Source organism: Accipiter gentilis, chromosome Z (assembly GCF_929443795.1).
Source record: "Accipiter gentilis chromosome Z, bAccGen1.1, whole genome shotgun sequence".
Classification (NCBI taxonomy): domain Eukaryota; kingdom Metazoa; phylum Chordata; class Aves; order Accipitriformes; family Accipitridae; genus Astur; species Astur gentilis.
Window position 1 is genome coordinate 72,048,508 of NC_064919.1, and position 26,399 is coordinate 72,074,906.

The window sequence follows — 26,399 nt, forward strand, 5'->3', positions numbered from 1 at the left end:
TGTTGTTTCTAACATTGTTATTACTATTTTTAGCTTTGTTTCCCGGGGCCTTTAACTGTTGCACGAAACTGTCAGATGAAATTCCCAAAGGAATTCTCCGAAGAGTGGAGAGGTTTGAAATCCAGAAAGCAGCTGGCCTGTGTCACCTAGAAGCTATTATGTAAGAGATGTTGTGGGTCATTCAATGTGAAAGGGGCACTGCCAATTTAAAACCCATAAGGTGCCATTTAAACAAGTAGAATCTTAGAATGCTAACACAAATTCGATGAAAAACAAGACTGTGTGTGATTTAAGAACTGTCCTTCCTTGTGCTATTTAAACTTCTGACTGCTAAAATTGAATTTTCTTTTCAGTAATAATATTGATTATTATTTAGCCTGCACTAACTTTGACACTTGCTTTATTTTCAGAACTGAAGAATGACTCATGCACCTCAAGACTTCTCTGTTTTTTTCCAACTGTTGATCCTCTACAAACCTTGCCTAAACTCATTAAATCAGCTTTACTTTTGTACATAAGCTATTTCTTTTTTCTTTTTTTTTTTTTTTTTGGCTGGTACAATATCATACTATTGGGGTTAAGTTGATCCTGGACATTTTTTTATTTCTAGACACTTGCATGATGATTGTGACAATAATAATAATAATAGTAGTAATAATAATAATAATAATAAAAGTCTACTTATTTATTGGCCATAGAAATGTACTGGTTTGCACTGTGGCACTTTTCAGACCCACTGAAGTAGTAAAGCTTTTTTCAGATTTTGGAAGACAAGTGTAATCACGTAAACCTTAGACCCTAACTTTTACATAACTGCAACCAGACAAAAGTGAATAGACATAGTATAAAATATAAGTTAAGATTAACCAATTCTAACTTTGTGGTCTTCATAGGTGAGTGAGAAGTATGATCATTTTAAAAAGTTGGGGGGGGTTACACTTTTTCTTTGAAACTGACAACCAATTTTTGTTCCGGCAGTCTCTACATAGAAGGCAGAAAGTTCTGTGTGAGCCCACGGATTAGAAAAGTTAAAAAATGGATGAAGAAGAATAAGCACAAGATTCCCAGGAAAAAAAATCATGGCAAAAAGCAGAGAAGAATCAAAATTATTAAAAAGAAACAGTAACATGATGAAGCAAGCCCCATGACGAAGATACCTGTGGCATATGGCACTGCAAACAGATACCAGACTTTATCAACGATGGATGATTGTAGCATTAAAATGACTTTTCAAATATCTATGTGCTAGGGAAAGCACTGGCAGAAGACATCACCTGTACACAAGAATGGTGTTGGTCAGATTACCAGCCAAATGACAAGGTGTTCCTAACAATGTCTTATAGCAAGTGCTCACTTTACTTCCTAGATCTACTGGTAGACTTAAATCCTCTTCTCTCCCACCCTGCTTTCATGGCAACCTCCCCTGTGATTTCTGTTGTAAGTTGCCAGTATGCAACTCCTTCTCATTGCTCCATTTTCCCAGTCTGTTTCATGGTCCTTATTCTTCTTTGTCTGCAATCATCTTTGTGCTGTTGCCTGTTTTGTTTCTGTTTTTCCAGTCATGAATCTCTTTTTTTTTTTTTTTTTTCTTCTTACATAATTTTACAGATACCTTTCCAGATACTAGTTCAGTTTAAATTGACCAAAACCATTTCATCTATTCCAAACAATCTCTGCTCTCAGCTGTTCCAAGCCTGTTCATTGGGCTCAAAGTGTGGCATCTGAAGCTATGCAATAAAGATAATCTCTATTGCTCTTGTTCATTCAATCCCCTATACAAATCCTTCAGCTGCGTCCTTCCTACCCTCCTTGCTGAATTTCTTGTAATTAGCATTGAGGATTGCATGTGTCTGACAAGACCTTTCTTTGAAGACTGACAATGATGCCAGTCTAGCTGCCCACTCCATAGCCTCCCTTCTACTGCACAGCATTTCCTTCTCCCATGTGGCACAGTCTCCAATTCCCTCCTTCCTTCCTTGGAAACTTCAAACTAATTTAGTATTTCCAGAAAGCCATCTCAGTCAAAGGCACTTTTCCTCAGAGACGCATACGGGGAAAGCAGCAAATGAGGGAAAAGAGAGGTCTTAAAAAGAGTAAGTGCTATAGAACGCATACTTCAAATATTTACCTAGTGAGCCAAAATACTTAATATAGTAGCATAATTCTGTGTTCTTCCTCCTCTTCCCTTACTAATTACTGTTTGTTTTCATTCACTGCATTTGACTTAAATTAGCTCCTCAGTGTTGTCTCTTGTATTTGTTTTGTATTTTTTAAGCCTAACTAGAAACTGTAAATGGGGAGAAAGCACAGCAGATGAGAGTAGATAGAAGCAGCTGCTGATAGGATCCCTAAATAAAATAAAGATGAATATCTGGAGCAAGCTCACTAGAGAATAGGTAGCACACTCCCATGGATTCATATCTGATGAAAGAGATCGACTCCTTCCGAAACAGATAAGAGGAAACAAGAAACAAAATTATCTTCTCTGATGAGCCAACAGCCTCCTAACAGGGATGAGGCAACTCATTCAACTCTTCTTCCAGTTTCCAGGGAATATTGTGTACACCGTGTACGTTGGCATAGCTCCATCCTCCGCCTGCTGAAATGACATGTGGGAAGGCTTCTGCCGGGAGCGAGAGCTGGGATTGCTCTCTCGGACTCTGAACACACACACGCACACACGCACACACAGCAGCTCTTCCTCCCGAACGCCGTCTTCGGCGTGCTGGGGAGGCAGGGGATGTGACCCTGGCTGATGCAGGCTGAAATGGCACACGTTTTCCACCATGTCATTTGCACTCGGATGCTGCGGTGCCTGGACACCACATGGGTATAGCAAATGGGTATTAGACAGGATCCAATCCCCCGGGCCCAGATCAGCACAGCAGCAGGAATGCTAAATGGCTGAAAGACATTACACTACGGTATCAGTATCTTACCATTTCCAGCAGTTCTATTTAATTTCTTCCTCATGTTCTTCTGTGGATTCCAGATTTTACTGTCACGCTTCCCTCTGGAGTCACAGATTTCTAGGTGGGTTTATGATGGCATCTCAGCTCCTCATAGCTTTTCCATCAACGCGACCAGCGGCCTTTTGAGCGTATCGAGTGTACCCTAAATATTGACTAGAGTGTGGAGCGTACCCTAATTTCCACGCCTGTTCTATCAGAGATACTCAGCGTTTCACAGGATTAGAGCATGCAACTAACTTTCCGGGCTGACACAGGCATGTCTGAGGCTCCTGTGAACCACCCGGCCAAAGGGAAGGAGTCCCCGCTGGTTCAGCCATGGGCTGCTGGGAAGCTCCGCACAGCTCTGCCTTGCAGAACTCTCCTCTGCCGGCTGCGAGAACGCAGCACCGCTGCGGTTCTCTCCACGGTTTGGAGAGCAGGACCTGCTTCCTGGGGGTGACCTCTTTTTGTACAGTCAGCTTTCCTGGCCCCCAAATCTTAGATCCTTCTCTGTTCAACAATTACTGCTTTGTATTTGAAATTGCAACTCTGCTGCAGTTCCTCCTCTTACACGTACTGTATAAAAGCAGCAAAGAGTGGTCTAAACGCATTTTTATAGCTTTTAATAACTGGAATTGTTACAATGTCACAAATAAGACCCAGCCAGATCTGCAGCCTAAATACTACTGAAATATTTTCATTTACTGGACCTACTTTAAAAGACAGGCTTTGGTAGTTTTGTTTACACCTCCCAGTTCTTCAGATATGTGTTATCTCCTATCGCGTTCTCTTGGATTCAGTAGATCAAATGGAGAGATTATGAGATGACAGAAGTCCTCTCCCAGCTGCCAGTTGTACTTCAAGTTTGGTTTCCTGTGCATTTTTGGGGGAATTGAATCAGAAATAACTTCTGCTAGTCATTCAATCAGAAATAACTTCTGCTAGTCATTCAATCAATCAGAAAACTTTCTTCCCCGATATTGGTACATGAAGTATCAAAACAGCACTTGAAAGATTTACTGTCTGGCACAGTTTCGTTTATCCCTGAAACGTGACACACAAAATATGTAAAAGAAAAAACTTCCAGTTTCCAAACCTTCAGCTGGGTGACCTCACGCTCTCTGTACCTGAGCATTATTTTTGACCTTTGCTATTTTGTACTTGGCAACAAAATAAAATCAATACTTTTTTCAGTAAAGTTTTGTTTTGTGGAAGAGATTATTACTGCACGTGACTTTATTTTCCCTGAAAAAGCTGGCTAGAGGTCTTTTTTCAGTGGGTTTAGGCCCCTAAAGATGTAGTTGGCTGCATCTGAAAACGCCAGTGAGTGTTTTAGTGATTTAGAAATGTAGCTCCCATTGAATGAAATCCAAATTAGGCCTGTAATTAATATTCTTGAAAATTCCAATAAATTCACTCTTAAATAGTTTTAAGAAACTGCTTTAATCATCTGGCTGTTTCATTTATTTTAAGAGTTATTAACTTAGCCTAATATGACGGTCTTTGTCTCTCTAGGGGGCTTTAGAAAAAAAAGTCACAGAGTTGCTTAAGAATTGATAAACAGAAGCAAAGAACGTGTTGAGACAAAACAAGCTCCCTAAATTTGATAAAGGTGAGTCATCAGATAGCAAACACTTTTCTTTCAGAACAGTAGTGGATTAGGAAATCCCACCTGCTTTTACACAGCCAAAAAATGGTGAGAGAGACTCAAATTCAAACTCCTCTTTTATCAAAACAGACTGGATTTTAATGGAGAAAGAGGAAGTGTGTTTGTCCTCTCACTAGCAGCATCTGAGCATGTTTCTGCTCAAAGGTTATTCTGAATGATGCTGAGTTTCTTCGGTAATACCATCTTTATTAAATGGACCTCTCCTTTCTCAGGTTTCTGGTTCTAAGGTTACCGAGGTGCAGCATTCATTTTGGTACACTAGTCCAAATTCCCGAATACAGTCTCGACTGAAAATCTCACTGGACAGATTGGCTAAGCTCTAGAGCCACGAAAGGAAAATTACCTGCATTCTCACAAGCTGGGCTGGAAACAGTGGCAATCACATGTCTGGAGCATAATTTGGTTAGAGGACTATAATTAATTACCTAAGAGGTCTGGAACAAGATTAACCAACAAATGTAATGTTATTACTGCAATCTTTCTGAGAAATTCGTATAAAGCAGTTGTAGTCTATCGCAATAGCAGTATAGGCAGATCTTTTCTTGTGAAGAAATAATAGTAATTTTTTGGTGAGTATTCCCTTGCAATACACTCAATGACAGGAAAAGCAGATAGAAGCCTCATAAAGCTGAATAAAAAGAATAATGCTATTGACAACATTTATCAAATAAATTGTACTGATTAATAAGAAACCGTAGATCTTAGGCTAGCAAGAATTAGTCATCAAACTAGTCTGCAGGAGGAGGATATCTGGACTTGATGTAAATTTAAATTAGCATCTTGATCCAGAAACATCCTGAAGAGACAAATACATTGCTTTTAGCAGCGTAGATTAAATACGTGGTCCCTGAATTTAGCTTCAGCCAATTATTAAAAAACTGGGACTGCATTGTGTCCTTAACCTCAGTTTTAAAATTCTGAAAATCCAGCAACCGTCTGTCACATTTTACCTTTTAGTTTTATCATCTGCAGGGTGTAATCTTTAAATACGCTTCAGTACTGGCATAATAGGAGAACATGGCTATAATTTTATTGGCTATAGGTGGTTAATTTGGTGGGGGTTTTGAGGTTGGTTTTTTTTTTGCAAACACAAGCTTTTAAATTAATAGCAATGATATCATGCATGTCTATGTCAGACTATCTTCTACAACACAGAAAGTTAGTGGCAAAGACTATGGGACATCATTCATCATCTTGCACCATAGAAAAGAAAGCAATAATGTGGATCGTCTCCCCAGGCTAATCTTAGTCATTTTGGCACCTTTTTTTAATCAGATCTGTGAAGATGTAATAAAGATAAGAAGACTGCTATTCACGTCTGTGTTTATTGTTGACTACACACCAAAAAAACAATTGCAAAAACCAGTTCTGCCTTTACCATTTTGAAAGCCAATAGGACGTTTATCAGCAAAAAAAAAACCACCACCATGCAAGTGCAGGCTTATGGGCAAGATTTAAGCTGTCAAGCAGCAAGAAGGGCAGGTTGTTCTGCAAGGGTGGGTGAGCCAAGAACTGAGTGTGACAACAAGGCAGGCAGGGCAGTGACCTCGCCGACAAGGCCACACTCACAGTGCCCAAACAAAAAAGCAGAGCAGACCCAGTGATGGCAAGCAGGGTCAGCCAAGAGCCTGGGTTTCTGGACAAGTCCATAGCGATGAGCAGGTCAGAGGTGAAACTGGGAAGTCAAGTCAGTGGGTCAGGATCAGCAAGGGACGTAGGTACACCCGCAGCACTGCTCAGTGAAGGCCCCAAGTCCAAACGCAGCTCCCAAGCGAAGAGGCCACCAAGGAGGCTCCTCACAGCTCCTCATCACAGCTCTTTTCACTGCAGCTCCGTCCCAGGCTACGTGAGCGCATGGTACTTACTGCAGCCAGCCTCACACGCAGGTGGCTAAGCCACCAGGGAGCAGGGAAGGGGGCTGCAAGGTCTCAGCGTGCACTCACAGCCCTAACACGAGCTCCTGCAAATTCAACGAGATGATAGACTGCTTCATCTCCTCCTGAGAGTCTGTTCGTCTCTGAAGAACGATCCAAGTAGCCTGATGTCAGGAAACATTTTGCCACCAAAGCATATCATGAAAGCCTGGTGTTAAGAACCCATTTTGAAGTCTAGAACAAGGACAGAGTCCTGGTTTTGGTGGTTTTTGGATTGGTTTTGGTTTGGGGGGGGGGGGGGAGCGGTGGTAGGAAGGGAAAAGGAGGTTGAATTGAAATTTTAGATTCCCAGAGCAGAAGTTCAACTTTTCTAACAAGAAGTGTGTTTGGTCTGTAGGCATGGAAGATTCACAGTGTGTCTACATGATGTAACTATGTCATCGGTTATTGAATCTGCATTTTGTCAAGACGTTTCTTCAGAATTACAAATGGAACTGGCTTGTACACAGGCTGGCGTAAGCTTATCGGAAGAGTGCAGGGCAACAGGTGCAAACAAAACTTCTCGATTTCTCAGTAGTATTTCTCAACCCTTGCACTACAAAGAGCTATATGACAAATCTGTGTTCTTGTAAGATGATAGCAGAACGGTTACAAGTTCAAAACAGGTTGCACATACACGACAGGAGTCAACACTTTCAATGACAGTTTTTCCCTTTCTTTTGCATTATTTTTACCCGCTCCCAAGATGGTGGAAACAACACGGTTTTAACACCCTGGTGCTGTGTGAGGTGAGCAAGGAGGTGTCTTCTGCCAGCTGCAGCAATCGGATCTCTCAGAGCCTGACAGCGGCTGCTACGGGAGTATACTCTTTGACTCGAGTGGGGCTTGACAACCAAACTATCCAGGCTCTAAAATTTCCGTGCGATTTTTATCGAGCAGTTTCCCATCCGCAACAAAGGTTTGTACTCCCCGTACTGGCAGGGACGACTCCTCTGGGGACGCTCAGTAACCTGCGCAGCAATGGGTTAGCTGGATATAAACCATCGCAAGGCCTAAAGGCTACTAAGGCTTGCATGGGAAGCCCGTACGTTAGCTCACAGTCGATCCGCCACGTAGCCCTATCACCAGGCGATACGGCGGATTTAACAAGCTGGGGAGAGACGGTGGCGGGAAGATCCGGGACAGGTGGGACTGGACACCGCACCCCGCGCGAAGCAATTCCGCTGGCGGAGCCCCCCTGCCCGCCCCGAGCGCCTCGCCCCGGCCCGCCAAGGCGAAGGGCTGCGGGGAGGCCTCACGGGCAAGGCAGATGTCACAGGCCTAGGCCGTGGGGCTGCGCTTCCCGACGCCAGTCGCCTGCACCGGGGCCTCCTGCCGCCCCTGCACACCCCTGCCCGCCCCGGCCGGCGCCTCGTGGCCTTGCCGCCCCCAACGGCCCCGGCCCTCCGCGCCCGGTCCCGGCGTCCCAGGCGCCACTGGGACCCCGCGGCCGGGGCCGGGGCGACCCGACGGCGGGGCCGGGCGGGCCCCGCCTCCCGTTGCCAGGCAACCGCCTCCTCGCCTCGCCGGGGACCGGCAGCCGTCCTACTCTCACCCGCGGTCGGCAGCGCGCTCCCATTGGCTGCCCCGGCGCTGCGCTCGGCTCCCATTGAGCGCCCGCCGCCTCTGCCGCGTCCTCATTGGCGCGCCGCCCTCTGGCCACGCCGCGTCACTTTCTCACACCATTCCCCCCGCCTTCTCCGCCAGCCGCGGGCCGGCCGGCGGGCGGGGCCCGGCCCCTGGCAGCTCTGATTGGCGGGGGGAGCCGCCGCTCAGGGCGCGGGCCGGAGCCCCGGCGGCGGGGCTGTTTAAAGGCGCCGCGCGCCGGCGACCCGCGCTTCCCCCCCCCGCCCTGTGCGTGCGAACCGGCGAGGGCGCGGAGTCAGCGACCGGCACCGGGAGCCATCGCCTCCGGCAGGTGAGGGCGGCTCGGCGCCGGGCGGCGGCCCCTGCCTCTCCTCCCCGCAGCCGCCGGCGGGGCTTGGGGATGGGCCGGCGGAGCCGGGAGCGGTGTTTGCAGCGGATGCACGGGCGTTGGAAGTAGCGCCTGCAGTGCGGCAAGGGGCGGAGGGGGGGGGGGGGGGCAGAGAAGGTAAAAAAGAAAAAAAGGAGGGGGGGGAAAAAGGAAGAAAAAGCAGAAAGGGCCGCGCTTGGGTGTCCTTCAACGTGGGTGTTAGCCCGCACGCCGCGCCGGGCGCTGCCCGCAGCGCCGTGGAGCATCGCCCGCGGCGCTCCCTGCCCGGGGCAGCCGGCGCGGCCAAACGCCTCCCGACGGGCTCGATGCCCGCGGCGGGTAGCGCCGGTGCCGGGGGTCCTGGGTGCTGCCTCCCGTCCTGCTCCACGGCGGGGGGCGGGGGGGGTGTGGGGTGCGGGGGAGAAGCCCCCCGCCTGGGTGAGCTGCGGCGGCTGCGGGGCTCCGCCGGGCTCTGCCCCCCGCCTCGGGGGTCCGCAAAGCAGCCCGAAAGCCGCGGCGCGCCCCTTCATCGCCTCCCGGTGTCGCGACAGAGGCGCCCACCCAAGGCGGGGAGGGCGTGCGTGTGTCCCCGGTGTCCCCCCGCCATGGCGCAGGGCAAAGGCAGGCAGGCGGGTGCTGCCCCCCGCGGTGCCGTCGCCTTCTCCCGTGGAGGCGTCTGTTGCCGGGGTGCGGGCGGGCATCCCGGCACCCGCTGCTCACGGCGTCCCGCTCCGGGGTGGGGGTGGGGGCGCCCGGCGCGAGGGGTTCCCCCGACCACCGGGTTGCGCGGGGTGGGGTGCGGTGTGTGTGGGGGGGGGGTGTGGGGGGCAGTGGGCGAGCGGGGGTCGCGTGCCGTGGGCCTGCCGCGGCGGTGACCTCTGGCGGCGCGGCGAGCGCCTTGCACGCGCTCTCCCGCTACCTGTGAAGCTTCCAGCCCTGCCGGGGGAGGGGACGGGGGACGGACACACGGACGACGGCTGGATGACGTCATGTCCGAAGCGGCCGGACCGTCACTGCTTTTAAGTGCCGGGAGGCGGCAGCCTGAGGTGCCTCCGCCGCCAGCCGCGAAGTCCGTTCTGCGGGCGCTGCCCGGTGGTGCGGCCGGGAGCAGACGGGCTGGGGGTCGGTTTTCCAACTTCCAGTCAAGTGGTCCGTATGAGTTCAGAGCTCAGGCAGGAAGTAATCACGTCAGATTATTGACGGAGTGATTCCCAAGTTCCTAACAAAGGGGATGAAAGCCAGCGGTGGCTGTGGGAGGACGTGTCTGTTGCAACACCCGTAGAAAGTAGCGGCTGTTTCAGGCTGCTCCTTCGCTCCCTGCAGGATCCTGAGGGGCCACAAAGCAAAGCCGGTTTCTCATTTCTTCATATTAAAGCATTTGGGGTTCTCAGTCTTGTAAAAGTAACCGTACTTCTGAGAAAGCTTTCGTCTTCAGCAAAAACTCCATGATGGGGTGGTGCTTGCCGTTTGACTGGGACGACAAAAGGCGGTTTGTTTTGCATCAAGTAAACAAATTTTTTCCTCTAATGACTGGCTGACTTAAGATGTCGTTTGTCCCCTTTCTTTCGGTGATCAGAGCAGGCTTATACAGCAGCATTTTTCCTTGCGGTACAGCCCGCTAGCCCTGACTGCCACTACGTTAGGCATATTTGGTAAGCTTGGTATTTGGTGAGCCATGAGAATACAACAGAAGGAGCCTCCCTTTAGCTGTCTTCCACAGAAGGTTTTCTGATGAGAGACCTGCGGCGAGTAATAGGCATTAAATGCCAGTTTTGACCTCAAAAGTTCTGTGAGGAGCAAGCACAGAGCAGCGTGTTTTCTGCAGCCCTCGCCAAAACGCAAGTCCTTTTGGCATACAGAGTTTGATGCTAATTCACCACCCAGTTAGAAGCCACTGTTGTTCTATGGCTATCACAGGACAAGGCCATTAAGTGTGGCATGCTCCTTTTAGTGTACAACTTAAATAAAATTAAGCCTCTAAGAGTCTCTGCAGCCTCTTAACTTCCAGCTTTCTGGCTCTCGGAGCAGAACCGAGCTCTGCTCTGGGTACGAGGCTTACCCTTGGGGTGGCTGCCAGACACTGCGCTGAGCTGGCAGCGGTCTGTCCCCTTTTGAGGGAAGTGGGGTGTTTTGTGCCAGGAAGGGAGCTGGACCCCAAAGTCCTTTTCCCAGCTGGTACCTTGGGATCTCGCTGTCGGTGGCGTGTCTGCCTTTCGTACGGGGAGCCAGAAAGCATCCTCCTCCTCCCTTGCAGGCCCTGTGCGGGTTTGGGGTAAAACTCAGCTCTTGGAGCAAGCTTTGGATCGCAGCGCTGCCCTGCGTCCGCGGGAGATGCGTGTGACTTGCTCGCTGTGCTGCCCAGAGGGGACGTGAGCTTGCTCCCGCAGCTGCTGGGGCGTCTCTGGACCACTGCGCTGCCCTTCCCTGGCCGCGGCTTTAGGAAAGCTGTGATGGCCACCCCCTTTCTAATAGCGTCGACCTGCCGCGGTGCCACGGCAGAGCCTTAATCGTGCCCGCCAGCTCCGTGGAGCGCGGCGCAGGGTGGTCGCGGCGACCACGTTGTCGCCGCCTCGGGGGCGCGGGCAGGGACGGGCCGCGCCCCCGAGGGCGGGGCTGGGCCAGCTCCCCGCGCCTGCGCACTACCCGCCTGCGCCAGCCGGACGGACACACACACACACACACCCCCACCCACCCCCCTCCGTCGCCGCAGCGCGCATGCGCGGCTCTCCGCGCCGGCAGCCGGCCATGGGATTCCGCAACGTGTAAGGGCCGGGGCCGCGGTTCTGTCAGGTGGGGAGGCGGGAGGCGATCGGCCTTTCGCCCTTCGGTGGGCCCACGCTGCGGGTGGGACGCGGCTTGGCTCTCCCCACGCCTCCCCGGTGGCTCCTCCTCGTCTCCTCGGCCGGGTCACGGGTAACCTTGAGGCGTTTGGCGGGGGGGGGGGGCTGCCCTCAGCGAGGGCCGGCTCGGCGGGGGGAGCGGGGCGGCGGTCTCCTGAGGTGAGGGGCTTCGTGACAGGGTGGGTTAAGGGAAGAGAGGTCCCGCTGGGTGACGGGTCGTGGGCGAGCGGACAGGAGACGGTGAGCAAACAGCCTTTTTCTCCCGTTTACGCGTTTGAACGCGAATAAAGGCTACAAGAGAAACACTTAAATAAGTTGTTATGGGTACCTCGGTTGGAACTTCGTTAGAGGCAATAAAAATGAACGGCGAGCCGTGCGCTCTTTAGGTCTTGCATAAGACTCGTACCTGTAACAGAGAAAACGCTTTTAATGTTTTTCTAGCTCTTGTCTTAATATGCATCCCATAAAGTCGGCATTCTTGTAGCGAAAGGCTTTATTCCTTTATACAGCTCATCGTGGTTTTCTGGAAGAAGTTGGGTAAAAGTCAGTGTGACGGTACTTGCAGCTGGGTACGAAAGGGACAAGTGCTTTGGAAGGATGTAAGCAAAAGCACAGGAAGATCCTGCCTGTCTGGGTAATAGGGATAGGGTTAAAGTAATAGGATGTAGTATGCCCTAGGGTGTAGTATATCCTCGACTGTAGTGACAGTAAAGTTAAGGGGTCAAAATAAGAAAACTTGGTCTACCAGGGAGAATCCCTGTGTTTTCATTTCAGCCTGTGAAATATTCTTCCAGGCCTGGTGTTAGGAGTTCCAGTGTTCCAGAATGCCGAAACAGAGTATACTTCAAACAAAACAAACAAACAAACGAACAAAAAAACCAACCAAGAATACAAAAAAAACCACCCAACCCCACACCAGAAAAATTTCTGCCATCTTTGTTGCAAGTATAAACAAAACGGAGAGACTTTGGTTACTTAGTTTAAAAATAAAAACAATTTTGAAAAGTCCTGGCCTGTTTTAACGCAGAGATTTCCTGGTAAGGATAAATTTTAAATTTTAGTTGTCAGCTGGCAACATTTTAAAAAAGAATAAATCTGATGTTTCTGGCTTGGTTGTATAAAATTGAGACTTTGCGTATAAGCAGAAGTACAATAATGAACATTAAGACTAATTTCTCAAACACTTAACACTTGTTAGCCCTGTGTTTTGCTTCAGTAAAATAACTGGGGCTTAACCTATATCTCTTTATCTCCAGGGCTGAAATTTGTATTTTCACTTTAAAAACTTCTTAATATAAAATGTTAGAAAACTTCTAATGATCTTTATGGTATGCTCAGACCAAAGTCTCCCCAGAGGCAAAGGCCTTTTGGAAATGACCTTGTAGAATACCTAAGATTTAACTTTTTCTAGAAGCCTACAGAAAATGAAAGCAGGTCTCTCAAAATGGATGTGAATAAATAAGCTGTTTTTGTGGTTTTCTTTTTTTCTTAAAGATCTGCCACAATGCCTGGGTCTCTTCCAGTGAATGCTGAATCCTGTTGGCCCAAAGATGTAGGAATTGTTGCACTGGAAATATATTTTCCCTCTCAGTACGTTGACCAGACAGAGCTGGAGAAGTATGATGGTGTGGATGCTGGGAAATACACCATTGGGCTAGGCCAGTCAAAGATGGGCTTCTGCTCTGACCGGGAGGATATCAATTCTCTCTGCTTGACTGTGGTTCAGAAGCTCATGGAGAGGAACAGCCTTTCCTATGATTGTATCGGGAGATTAGAAGTTGGAACAGAGACGATAATTGATAAATCAAAATCTGTAAAGACTGTCCTGATGCAACTTTTTGAAGAATCTGGTAATACGGATGTAGAAGGAATCGACACCACCAATGCATGCTATGGAGGCACTGCTGCTCTTTTTAATGCTATTAACTGGATTGAGTCCAGTTCTTGGGATGGTAAGTTCAAGGTGTTTTCTTGAAAAGTTACATCATCCTCTGGTTTTGAGTAGTCTGACTTATAATGACAGTGTTCGTGTTTAACCATATAAAACCCAGTGGGTAAACTATTTTTCTCTTCTGAGGTCTTTTTTCTTAAATGGCTGCTGGGCATTTGCCACTAGTTCAATTACAGTGCAGAAAATAACAACATGGCTGATAATCACTGGCCTTTTTCTGCAACTTTCAGTGGCTGCCAGGAAATTGAGGTGGGGGGAGGGGGGGAAGTCAGGACTGAAGAATCCCTTAATCTTGGGGTGATCTCCTCTATAACCAAAGTCTAAAAATTACTGATGGATATTAAAGTGAGCTAGATTCTTGGCTGTTTCTCATCATTATTTCTGTGTGTTTTTCACAGGACGCTATGCACTTGTTGTTGCTGGAGACATTGCTGTGTATGCCAGTGGAAATGCCAGGCCAACAGGTGGAGCTGGTGCTGTTGCTATGCTAGTTGGTCCAAATGCTCCGTTAATTTTTGAGAGAGGTGAGTCCTGTGAGAAAACAAATGGCATTCAGCCAGATAACTGGATCTGTTCTGAAGCCTTCCCCTGTTTTTTGTGTGTTGCTGGAGGGCTGGATTAATTCCCACTAATGTCAGAAATTGCACTTTATTTCCTGTTGCTCTGGGCTAACTTGGCCAAGTCCCGTTACAGGAGGCAGCAAGGAACGACTGGAGATGCTCCTATCTGTTTATTTTCTTGGGGATTCTCCAATAAAATTGACAGAGTGGACTAGAGCTGAAGAACACAGTGCTCTTACTTGCAAGACGAAACAATGAAAATCATTTGTTACTTGTGTTTGTCATGCGCAGTGCTACCGTACTTAAAAAGCGATTGAGAACTGTGTGAAACCTTACCTTAAAGGGCCCAAAGTGCTACGAAAACCTGCTTCACTGGGGCCAAATACTGCTTGTTTCTTCACATGTGTTAAGTGATGCATTCAAATTGGCTCAAAGCAGCTGAATAAAGTAATTTTCAACTTTTGTCAATTTCTCTCCGTCAGGGTTGCGTGGAACCCACATGCAGCATGCATATGACTTCTATAAACCTGATATGGTCTCTGAATATCCTGTAGTTGATGGCAAACTATCTATACAGTGCTACCTCAGTGCATTAGATCGCTGCTATACTGTCTACCGCAACAAAATCCATGCCCAGTGGCAAAAGGGTACGTAGCCTCACCTGATGATATTGCAAGATCTGGCAAACACTGGAATGTGTAACTACACAGTGTATTTTCAAATTTTAGCATCCAATCTAAAGACTAGTGTATGGGTCCCATTCTTTGTGTTTGTGTGTTCTGAGGCGATTAAAATGTTTGCTTTCTCCCATAAGAAACATCTTATTTCTGTTCTGGTATGGCTAAGTACCTGATAGTCAGTAAGTAGTAGTCTCTACAGGCTTTTTTTGGTATTCTGTTTAATGCTTTGCTTAAAAGTGTGTTATTTCCTGCTCCACTGAGGCTCTTAAGATACTGAGGTTAATACTTAAATGTTTTGTAGCAATACTGATGTTTTTTACCCCATGTGTTTAATAATTGCTTCATTCATATTCAGCACAGGTGTGAAGATTAGATAGTTAAATGAGGTAGATTATTTATTATGTCAAAATGCTGGGTAAAAATACGGAGATTCTGTTAAGCTTATAGCTTTTTCTTCTAGAAGGGCAAATGTTGGTGCAAAAGATCAGTAAGAAACTAATTTTTAAAAAGAAGTAGCAGCAGTGTTTTAAATGAACTTGACAGCAATAGTTAGTGTTACGATTGTCTCTTGTATGCTGATGGGATATGATGACTGGTATCCTGCCACCCCTCTTATTTTATTCTCATGGCTGAAGTGAGTACTAAATGTAAGTTGTAACACAACATTTCTGCCATTTCCAGAAGGGACAGACAGACGTTTCACCTTGAATGACTTTGGATTCATGATCTTCCATTCTCCCTACTGTAAACTGGTACAGAAATCTGTGGCTAGACTCTTGCTGAATGACTTTCTCAGTGACCAGAACCCAGAAACAGCAAATGGTGTTTTCAGTGGTCTGGAAGCTTTCAGGTGAGAATGGCTGCTGTCTTCCTTATCCATATAATCTTAATTTGTTACACCTCCAAGGTGTGTTTTTTACTTTCTGCTATTTCAGTAACTGTTTCTGAACTACTTTTTTTTTTTTTTTTTTTTTAATAGGGATGTAAAACTGGAAGATACGTATTTTGACAGAGATGTGGAAAAAGCTTTTATGAAAGCTAGCGCAGAGATCTTCAATCAGAAAACCAAAGATTCATTACTTGTATCCAACCAGAATGGAAATATGTATACCCCTTCAGTCTATGGTTGCCTTGCCTCTCTTCTAGCCCAGTAAGCATAAAATTGAAAAAAAAGTCATAGCTTTCTATATGCAATGTCATAAAAGGTTTTTGTTTCAGAAAGCTTTTGTGAAAGCACCATCTAGCAAACCTTTTCCTACTAGATTACCTTAAGCAGAAAGACTAAAGTTAAAAAATTATTCTGCACACACAGTAAGTTCAAGTGACAAGCAGATTCAACATTTCTATGTCAGCAAGCTGATCTGAAACAGCTGTTTACTGCCTTCCAAAGTAGGATCTTATTTATAGGGTGGTGTCACTTCCTAGCCTCAACCTTCTCCCTGCCCACCCTCCCCCCCAAAAAAAAAACCCCAATCCCACTTCAGTGGAAAAGAGAATCAGAATGCCTTCTCTGTTTCACTGTAATAAGCAAAGCCACATTAAATTAATATGTACTTAACTTTTTTTTTTTTTGCAATGACAGACTTTTACAAAATCATGTTAAGTTTAAATGAAATCATTCCTCTTGGATCCTTTTGTCTTTATTCTGACTTTGCCTTCCAATATGTGGTTGTTCATTTTAGGCTTTAGGTCACTTAAGAATGAAAATTGGCTCCCTTCTAGATAATCATATTCTGGGCATTTCTTTGCTCTGTTTTGCTTAGGCAGCTTTGGAACTCACCACCTAACGGCAGTGTTTGAAACTGTGGTTTTAAAAGTCATCATTTATGCACATAGGATGCTAAATGTGTGTTGTAGTCAATATAATTTGCTGGCTGCTTTTTCTAAGATAGCTGTACTTTCTAGTTGTTTAAAATTGGCACCTTGGCTTAATTCTCACTTTAAACAACAGTTGCTTGTTTTGCAGGTACTCCCCAGAGCAGCTCGCAGGACAGAGAATCAGTGTGTTCTCATATGGCTCTGGTTTTGCTGCTACGCTGTATTCCATCAGAGTTACCCAGGATGCCACTCCTGGTGAGTGAAAGGAAGAGATGTTAATTTTAACTCCCTTGCACAGCTCACCTCTGTGTGCCTTGTTACACTACCCAAAAGCATAAGTAAACCTGGAGAGCAATGGTGAACGACAGAAATGCTAAACTGAAGATGTTCCAGCTCCAGGGAATGTTGAAGTGTCTCCTTGGGCAAATAAATAATACTCTTCAAACTCTGTTAACATTTTGATTGAGTAATTGGGAATATTTTTAAGTGACTAAAAATTTAGCTTCTGTAATGCAAAATATGTTGAATGAGCTTGAAATGTTAACGTGTCAGCATGCAGCTCTCGGCACTGGTGCTACCTTATGTGATGGTTTTATATTGTAGGTTCTGCACTGGACAAAATAACTGCCAGCCTTTCTGATCTCAAAACAAGACTTGACTCAAGAAAATGTATTGCACCTGATGTCTTTGCTGAAAACATGAAGATTAGACAGGAAACACATCATTTGGGTAAGCAGTTCATATATATAAATCATTCCTAGTCTTACAGCAAAATGCTCATCACTTAATTCACCTGACTTCAAATTAATAGGGTCTAGAAGGAGGGCAATATCTGACCCTTTCTGCTTCTGAATAGCTTGTGTTCATTGGCCCAGTGAGGCTGAAATGAAAGCGCAGACTTGTTTTTTCTGTCTTACTACATCCAAACTGCAAAGACCTGCATTGCGTAAAACTCTTACCAGGAACCAACTAACAGTGTGTTACTGGCTTTTTTACAGCCAACTATATTCCGCAGTGTTCAGTAGAAGATTTGTTCGAGGGAACATGGTACCTTGTGCGTGTGGATGAGAAACACAGGAGAACTTACGCCCGGCGCCCACTCATGGGCGATGGACCTCTGGAGGCAGGAGTCGAAGTTGTCCACCCAGGCGTTGTTCATGAGGTGAACACTCAGTTTTAAAGTTTGATATAAATAGTGGAACGGTTTGTGTTTGTCTTAGCATGTGCATGTATGTTAAAAGAGAAGGTGATTTAACAAATTATATTAAATACTTTGTTAACATATGTAACATACAAGCCAGAAGTGAAAAATTGAACATGGGGTTTTAAAAAGTACATTTCATCATGACAAGAATGAAGCTGCTCAAGAATGAAACAAGAACTGGCTCTTTTCACATAATCAGTTTGCATGAAGCACGACTGATATGATTGACTTAAGACCCAGCTGTCCAGTGTAGCATGAATGCTGTTTGAGAGTTGGAGTAGCCATGAAGTATGAATGTCTGTGAACTAGAAAACTGTATTTAATGGTTTTTTTCCCTTCTTCTTAGCACATCCCAAGCCCTGCTAAGAAAGTGCCAAGAATCCCTGCAACAACAGAGTCTGAAGGCGTTACTGTTGCCATTTCCAATGGGGAGCATTAAGATACCTCTGTGAGGTGGGGAATGAAACAAGGTGTGAGGATAGGGTGAGAGAGAGAGAGAGAAAAAGGATTGCAGTAGTGCTAAAGCTTCAGTGTACAATAGTACTTTACTGGAGCATGTAAAAACTGTTTAAGCTCCTTGAAAAGATTTGTCATAATACAGTGTGCTGATATTTATAGTATTTTTCAGAACACTAAAATCATTCATATACTGGAGATGGAGGGACTTGCTAGGGCCTGTGTGGATTCCTTAACATATCTGAATTTTTTTAATTGCTGAGCAGTAGCTGTAGTCTATTACAAGGTCTTTGTACATAGAAAAAAAAAATCTTCTGCTTGCTCTTTCCATGTAAAATGACTTGAAACCTATACTGTTAACTTCTACTTGTACTCAAGTCTGCGGCAAAATAGTCCAAGCTTTTAATGTTAGGGTTCTCAGTGCCTTCACAATAAGCAATCTTCTGAATACTGCACTTCTTCTCTTTCCCTTTATCACCTTCTCTTTCTTCTCCCAGTCTACTTCCCATCACCCCATTGCTTTGGGAAAGGTATAGAACCAAGTAATGTTCATTGCTGGAATAGAATCTCTCTCCCTTGTCAAAATGACTGTATCAAGAACGGCTAGAATGACAGGTGCTTTTCTTCCAAGAAACTCTGTGACCCACTGTGTTAGTTACTATGTAATTCCTCCTAACATCCATACTATGTGTTTTATACCTGCATTATAAATCACAGCAGCCTGGGAGGAAAGAGGAAAAAGAAGGGAGGTAGTGGGGTTTTTTTCTCCTAAAGAAGTGGGTTCGTTGATTTGGCTCCTTTCAGGATTGTTTAGTAGAAGTATCTAAGGCAGCAGAATTTTCAATAAATTTGTAGATATTATGCAGCTGTCTTAATTGGCAAATGAAGCAAGAGAGGAGGATCACTTTGTCTGGAGCTCTGGCCTCTCACTAATCTTTTATATAATGCATTTCTGAAAGACTATTTCTAACTTTGAATTTGGCTTTGTACTTTGAAGTCCTTCTCACTATTGGTAATATTGTAGGAGTGGGGTCTTTTCTTTCTTTTTTTTTCTTTTCCAACATGCAAGCTTAAAAGCTAACCATTTTGCAAGTGGTAGATACACAATGCTAATGGGGAGTCCATTCTGGTAGATTTTTAAAGCCCAGATTGGAAATGAACTATGACATGAGCCTTGTAAGCTTGTAATATATACTTAAATTGAGCTAATGTACAGAATGAAGTTTTCTTGAATTTATTTCTTTGCTGATTCTACAAAGCTACATTATCTAATATAAAGTAGCAAAAAATGATTTGTCTGTTAAATTACTTTTTTTTGTGTGTAATGAAGTGTTTGTACTATCTGTCACTCACTAGGATTTGATAATTTGCTGTATTTGTACAGTCAAGCCTTGGTAAAATAGTTGTTTATTATAAATTGATGAATACTAATCTGTTTGTTCTGCTGAAAATAATGGAGCAATGATGCATGACGATAGTGTTTGCAAGTATTTTGGTTTAGGTTGCCCTTGTGAAACTTGTCTTGACACCAGAAAAACAAATGGCCATTGAACAAAGTCCGTTGCTGGCAGTGGACAAGCCACAAAGTGAGCTACTGGCACAAAGTTAACCACAGGGACCTCACGGTCTGTGGGGCTGATCCTTTATTAAAATAAAGTTTGAGATATTTGAAACCTGTTGGAGTAGTGCTGACTTGTTGGGTTTTCAGGATGCTTTTTTTTTTTTTCTTTAACAGGAAAGAAAGAGGAAACTGGCCCTGTGAAAACCCAAAGTTGTGGGTTCACAAGCCGTGTGGACCTTCTGGATCTTTCTTCTTAATATCATTCCATTACAAAAATGGAAAGAAAGGGTTGCTTAGGCTGGTGCAAAACTGTTATTTCAGGGCTGTGTATTAAGATAACTTAAATGCTTTCATACAGAGACTCTCCATAGTGGAGCAATTCATTCCCAGCTTATGGAATACAATTCATCTTTATTACTGTCTTAGGAAAGCTGGTATTGTTTTATCACCCTCAGAAAAACTGTGAAGGGGGATTCGCTCTTGCTTTGTGCTTACCTGAGCCTCACTGAGTCCAGATTCCCATGGGTGGCTTTTCAGAGTCATTCTGTTGCTCATTTGCATTAATTACTCCTTTTAAAGTCAACTGATCTTCTCATCAGTCCCCATAATAGATAAAGCACCCTACCCTTAAATTTGAAAGCACTAGCTGTACCTCTCTAAACTCTAAAGTTATTAGTTTACTTGCCTTAACTAAAATCATACAGGCTCCACCTCTTACCTTAGGCTTGTCAGCTATGCCTGTTCAGAGGACAGCTACTGCACTTTTCCACCATTTGCACTGGAGCTGATAGTGTTGAAGATTGAAGTATAAAATAAGCAATTAAAGCTGAAAATCTGAGTATCTACATCTTGGTGATGCTCAGAACAATTGGAGTTGTCAGGCTATCCAACTTTCAACTTGCAGTGGTCAAGAGTATCAAAATTGGCTTTGTGCCAGCCTTTGTTGCCAAAGTAGTATGGCCGGAGTTAGTACAAGCCTGTAATGCTCAGTATATGTAAGGGGATTTTGTTACTGGTTGTGTTCATGATACCTAGTGCTAAAGTAAGAATTTAAAACTACATGAGTTTTGGAGTACAGTTAAATCTTTCTTTAGTGCAGCTGGAGTCCAGGCAGTTCTAGACCATCAGAATGGTGTGAGTAATGGGAGGTGTCAGAGGTTAGTAGGTGGTAGCCCAACCAGTTATGTGCTAGGAATTGCAACCACACATGCACAGTTAAAGCAGCATATCCTAATTTGCTTTTCTGAACTGTGACAAATTAGGAATTGTGGTCAACAATAGCATTGCTGTTTCTTCAAATTAAAAAAAAACAACACAGGCTCTGATACACATTTTATTATGTTTAATTTTCTGAAGAAGTCTTAAAGAAGAATTTGCAGTTCTTTAGATTATGTTCTGGTTTCTGCTTAAGTTTAGGTTTCTGCTTAAATTTAGTTCTCTGCATAAACTGTCCTGTTTTGCAGTGGTAAAGTTGAGTCAAGCTGAGGTACAACTTTTCAAGAAGTTAGCTGTTAAGTGCCTGTACTGAGAATCTCCCAAGTGTGTTAAATGCAATACTATTTGACCTTTACTAAAGGATCACCTCCACTAATGATCCCTTACCTGTTTCACTTACTGGAGTTCTTGCACTGGCTATACCATGTCTCTCTCTGGAGCAAGGAACAAACAAATGCATGAGACCTCTATTTGAGCACTTTGCAGTGACTTGAGAAATGCAAAGGAGAGATGAGGCATTTCTGGTTTATTCAAAAATTACAAAAAATGTAACACCAGAACTTGTGGAAAGTGAATAAAACCCTTTGTTAAATGTGCCAAGTATAAAGCCTGCAGTGCAATTTATAAAATAGAACACAGCTTGGATGTGTGCTTCATCCCACTGTAAGAACAGATTCCTCTCCTCAAGTCTTGTTCTTTGGGGTCTGGATGGGACATGATAGGAACACTTTCGAGTGCTCTTTTCTTCTGTACCTTGTGCAAAACAATTCTGTAGACCCCTGTTATTGAGCTGCGCGCGTCTCTTCCCCGGTTATTTTGAATGTGCTCTTCTGTGATTCCCAGATCTTCCAGAATATTTTTCACTTCAATTTCTTCCTCTTTGAGTGTACTGATGTCTGATAAATGCTTTGGATCCAGCTTAAATGGCTGTAAAGGTTTGGAGTACTGTATTCCTTGCATCCATTCACTGTTCATAATAAGTTTGACAGAGTATCGTTCTGTTGGTACTGGCTGAAGGACTCCTTTTATCAGTTTCTGGCAAGTTTCTGAGAGGCAGGGAGGCAAACTGTATGTCCCCTCAAGAATGCACTTTTTCAGTTTGGCCACTGTATCTGCCCGAAATGGCATGATGCCTGTTGTCATGAAGTATAACAGGATTCCCAGTGCCCAGATGTCTACGTAAATGCCAACATAGTTTTCATCTCGGAAGAGTTCTGGGGCAGCATAGGGAGGAGAGCCACAGAAAGTATTTAAAGTTTCATCTCTTTTACTTATTGTGCTGAATCCAAAGTCGCCCACCTTAACACAGGTGTTACTGGTGTAGAAGACATTTTCTGCTTTCAAGTCCCGGTGAATGATGTTATTCTCATGCTGTAGAATAAGAGGTAAATTTGGTGTTAGCTTGTTCACAGGGAAGTTCTCAAGTGACTAGCTCTTACCATCAATTAATTACCACACAAGAGACAGGGAGTTACTTGGACAAAGTCAGAACTAAGTATTGCAATGTAACTGAAAAGTTAAATTATGTAAACAAATTTAACTTAATTCTCTACTGATACAAAAGCAATGGAGCAGGTGGAGAAGATGGGAAGGATGCTGTTTTTTTTAAGAACAGCAGTCTCAACTTGTTAAGTAATATCAGCTATTTTAATGAAACAGATTTGTGATGGCATTGTGGCTAATCCTACAAGACTAGATGTCTTCATGTGCAAAATCTGTTTTTTTCAGGGCTTAGAACACTTGCTTTTGCAGTTACTACGTTTCTGTAATGATGTAAGTAACATAAATAACTTTAACAAATTCCATTTTTGTGTATATTTTAAGCTTGTGGACTTAAGCAAAAGCGCTTAGTTCACCAAGTAAACATAATCACAGATAAAGTAAGAAAGTTGCTAAAATTCTGTTGTGTGATGTGATGTCCTATGAGGAACTGGTGGTGGCAGGAGAAAAGGACCACAGACTTGTGCCTTGTGGCATTTCATGTTGTTGCAGGACACCAAGTTCAGCAGTGTCTTCTAGTTTTAGAAATCTAAAATAAATACATATGCTGTAACTTGTAATTTTTTTCCCTTGGAAATGGCAGTAGTAGCCAAGGACTCAAACAGAATTTGCTCTGCTTAGTGGCGATACACCTGTCCTGATTAGGTAAGGGTTTAGCTTCATCTTTGAAATAACTGGGAGGAATGGATGCGTTCGAGCACTCTCTGCCCTACCCTTTGAAGTAACAAGGTGTATGTGTATCTGGAGGCAATAAGGAAGCCCTTCGGCATCCTAAAATTTTTAAACTGTCATCAGTAACAGGCAGAGATCTTCAGTCCTCATTGTGGACTGGTAGCAGTGAGATGGGATTTAAGTAGCCTGGATTTGATGGCTTAGCAAAAGTAAAATGTTTTGCAGAACTGTGTGTATACAACCGAAGAGGCTGGCCAGCTTGGTAGTCTGGGTTCAATGCTGAGAAATAGATGCTGTCTTGAAATGTAAAGTAAGTTCCAGCAGCTGCAGAGTACCTGTCCTGTGGAAAAGGTGTTGAAGCTAATCCATCGCTTACAAGACATATGATTATTGTGTCAAAATATATAAAAAATGCATATTGTTTATATACGTCATGAGCAGATTGCAGTGCAGTTTGTAGATGTCTGACCCGGGAACATTCTTGCTTTGGCTTTGCCTGAGGCCGTTACGTGGCAGGAGAATATGAGCCGCTGGAGGGCACCCTGAGCCAGCTGAAACAAATACTACTTTTACTTCTCAAATTTGCAGAACGGTCTTTCCGTGTTCTTATGCTGTTTTTTGAAGTAGCTGTAGTGACTATGCAAGGTTCAGAGGAGATGGTACTGAAGTAGTTAATTGCTCCTTTTCTGCCTTTATAAGATGCTTTGGGCTCTGCATAAATAGTATCATCCTAAATCCAGTTGCAATACTGAAGACTAGGCAAGGGGAAGTGAATTGCTGGCTGTTAACTTCACAGATTTGTGCCAAAGCGAGGACCAAGAATTTACTGTCTTAATTACCAGTCTCCCACATTCATTAATAAGCAAGCTGGATGTTTGCAACACCTAATAAGCCTCTTCCGCTAGAAGAAAGTGTTCTGTAGAAGAGTGACTGATCCCATGTTTTGAAATAGCTGAAGGGAAGAAATGAAGCTTTGTTAGCTAGTGCCTACAGCAACTTAAAGCAGACAGGAGAACGCTGTTGGTGTTCACCACAGGTGAACCCAGTGTTCAGTCCCCTCCCAAAAGCTGTCAACAGAGAGGCACTAACTTGAGGTGGATGTGAAAGCTCTCTCAGATACCTTTAAGACAGCACTTCTCTAGCTGTTTTGCTCCTCAGAAATGTGGGCCTGAAATCTTGGTAACAGTAAACCTGCTAGTTGAAAACCAAAAGATACATCCACAAAATCTGCTAGATTAGTGTGGGGCAACATGCCTGTGGAAGAAGAGCAACTTACCATGTGCTTCACAGCAGACACAATCTGGGAGAAGATTATTTTACACTCTGTTTCTAGCATCTTCCCTTCTGTACTGATTTTAGTGAAGAGCTCCCCACCTCCTGCATACTCCATCACCAGGTGCAGTTTTGAGAGTGTCTCCACCACTTCATACAGTCTGATGATATTTGGGTGGTGCAGTTTTTCCATGCTGGATATCTCACGAGATAGCAAACGTTGAGTCTTCCGGTCTAGCTTTGTCTTGTCCAAAATCTTAATTGCAACTTTCTCTGAAAAGAAAAATGCTTTTCCATGTTGTTAATGCAGTAGGCACAAATGGTAATACTATGTATTTACAACAGTCCTTGGTTACAGAACTGCAATAAAATTTCACCTCTGATCAGTGTAAAGATAAGCCGCAGAGGCCTACTAAACCTTGCAATCTTTCATGGACACCCATGCCACTTTCCGTCTACGGCATCCTTCTCACTGCTGACATGGCTGAAGGCTGGTAGAGTATAGCAAGGGCTAATCAAATCATCTGCTGTCTTAGTATGCTCCACTGCTGTCAGGCTAATACATGTCTGATGGCCACAGTTACATCATCTGCTGTTCGGTGTCTAATGCTGGTGAGGCCAGTCTGTGCTTTCTTCCATTGCTAGCTCAGCACTCTTCCGATGAGCTAGGCCTGAGCCTGGTACTTGCAAACTGATGGAGGTGTCAAATTTAGGTGCTTGGTTTCATAGCAGACAGACAAACTTGGGGGTAATTTAGGGGCTCCGGCTATAACCCTGCAAGTTTATAACGGAGAGGTGTTTTTTAGTTGGTGCAACTTACAGAACTTTTCCCAACTTCTTATCCCATACCCCCACAAATTCTGAGTTAACAAAATCAAGTGTTGTAGAGGTTTGTCTTTCTCAGGATAGCTGTGCCAGTTTTTTCAACACATTCATATATGAGTAGTTCTTGGTACTGTACAGAATACAGGGAGAGTACATTTTTATGTCTGTATGCCACAGTGGACCATGAATCCACATGACACACAGATTTTATTCGGAGGAAGGGAAAAAACCAGTGAAGTAGAGTAAGTGGCAGGGATCCTGTAAGACAGCAAATCTAGCTGTCTTACACTGTCCTAGTAATGCAAAGCTGCTGTTAAGTTCTGCATGTTTTTGTAGCATATCTACAGTGAAGCCAAGGGCCACAAAACACAGATACACAGCTGCAGCTGCACCACATCACCAGGATAGCTTGGAGCAGTATGAATAGGTCAATCACAATTGCCCTTATGTTCCTGTATTAATTGGTATGTTATGGCTTTTGTCTTCACTCTGTTGAATACAGCTGCTATTTGAGGGATTAGTCTGGTTAAAATAGATTTACAGTGGCTTTGTATAACTTGTCAGAACAGCAAAATCAAACTGGACCATGGCAGTAAAAACAACTATTTATTCCTGGGAAGAAGGTTTTTCTCCCCAAGAATATCTTAGTCAAGCATTCACAGATTTCATAACAATTAATTGCTTTTATCAAATCTTTCAGAATAAAAGCTTCACCTTGGTTTCTAGTACATGGGAGTAAATTAAAAAAAAAAAGTATTGTTTACTTGTTGCTTTAAGAGAAGAGTAAGAAGGCTATTACATTTGTACATGTGTTCTGGTATAAAAGCATTCAAAATGTTTTTACTTAATATTATAAAGTTATTTAACTCAAGTTCAGTATTCCAACATACCTAAAGGAAGTGTTAAGGATACATATGCATACATCTGTACAGATCAAGAGACTCCATGTTTGGTATATTTACCTTTCTTAGTAACATACATGCATAAATTGATCTCCCTACTGAAGGGCAGCAGATACTCCAAGCAAATGCGATTGATTCTTGTAAAAGGTGCTGAATTATCCCTTGATGTGCCTGTTTTCAGAAGGAGTCCGTCCTGAATACAGGGCAGTCTTCCCCACACTGCTTCTCTCTGACCTGTGCCGTGCGTTCTAGTGAGGCCTGTAGGAAAGCAGGTGCCTAGTCCTGTGTGGCGCTGATGGTGCTGGGGTGAATGAGGAGGAAATGCAGCTACTGAACGGTAACAGCACACTGATCCTGGCAGAGCTCTGACTGCTGACCTAGGGGTGAAAGACTAAAACCCTTGTCACGTTGGCAGGATATTGATCCCCTAAACCAAGAAGAAAGAGCATCAGCTCA

At 44.4% G+C, this 26,399-nt stretch overlaps 2 protein-coding genes across 16 annotated transcripts in view; one reads left to right on the plus strand and one right to left on the minus strand.

Annotated features, from left to right (window-relative positions):
* Positions 1 to 7,434: 7,434 nt before the first annotated feature.
* Positions 7,435 to 21,368, plus strand: HMGCS1 (3-hydroxy-3-methylglutaryl-CoA synthase 1). Of its 4 annotated transcripts, XM_049794358.1 has the most exons (11): positions 11,381 to 11,400; positions 12,822 to 13,279; positions 13,677 to 13,802; positions 14,321 to 14,485; positions 15,200 to 15,368; positions 15,498 to 15,668; positions 16,485 to 16,591; positions 16,940 to 17,065; positions 17,335 to 17,498; positions 17,887 to 17,993; positions 19,732 to 21,368. In XM_049794358.1, the coding sequence occupies exons 2-10, from the start codon at positions 12,832 to 12,834 to the stop codon at positions 17,977 to 17,979; spliced, it is 1,569 nt and encodes a 522-aa protein (XP_049650315.1). In that variant the 5' UTR covers positions 11,381 to 11,400; positions 12,822 to 12,831; the 3' UTR covers positions 17,980 to 17,993; positions 19,732 to 21,368. The 4 variants fall into 4 exon arrangements, with proteins under 4 accessions (XP_049650314.1, XP_049650313.1, XP_049650315.1 ...); XM_049794357.1 differs by lacking the exons at positions 11,381 to 11,400; positions 19,732 to 21,368 and adding an exon at positions 7,435 to 7,452 and having other exon boundaries at positions 17,887 to 19,669; XM_049794356.1 differs by lacking the exons at positions 11,381 to 11,400; positions 19,732 to 21,368 and adding an exon at positions 8,323 to 8,451 and having other exon boundaries at positions 17,887 to 19,669.
* Positions 21,293 to 26,399, minus strand: part of NIM1K (NIM1 serine/threonine protein kinase) — a 29,563-nt gene continuing 24,456 nt past the window's right edge. For 11 of the 12 annotated variants that reach the window (XM_049794373.1, XM_049794374.1, XM_049794371.1 and 8 more), the window contains 2 exons: positions 24,221 to 24,504; positions 21,293 to 22,143 (listed from right to left, as the gene is read on the minus strand). In XM_049794373.1, the coding sequence (XP_049650330.1) occupies positions 21,394 to 22,143; positions 24,221 to 24,504 (1,034 nt within the window). In that variant the 3' untranslated portion in view covers positions 21,293 to 21,393. The remainder of the gene's footprint in view (positions 22,144 to 24,220; positions 24,505 to 26,399) is intronic. The other variant, XM_049794376.1, reaches the window with a different exon arrangement.

What these genes read in the sequence shown, in the direction of transcription:
- HMGCS1 (XM_049794357.1), top strand. Translation starts at nt 12,832, where the DNA reads ATGCCTGGGTCTCTTCCAGTGAATGCTGAATCCTGTTGGCCCAAAGAT. An exon ending in TGAGTCCAGTTCTTGGGATG is followed by an intron (nt 13,280 to 13,676) that starts GTAAGTTCAAGG and finishes TGTTTTTCACAG; the next exon opens with GACGCTATGCACTTGTTGTT. An exon ending in CTTGCCTCTCTTCTAGCCCA is followed by an intron (nt 15,669 to 16,484) that starts GTAAGCATAAAA and finishes CTTGTTTTGCAG; the next exon opens with GTACTCCCCAGAGCAGCTCG.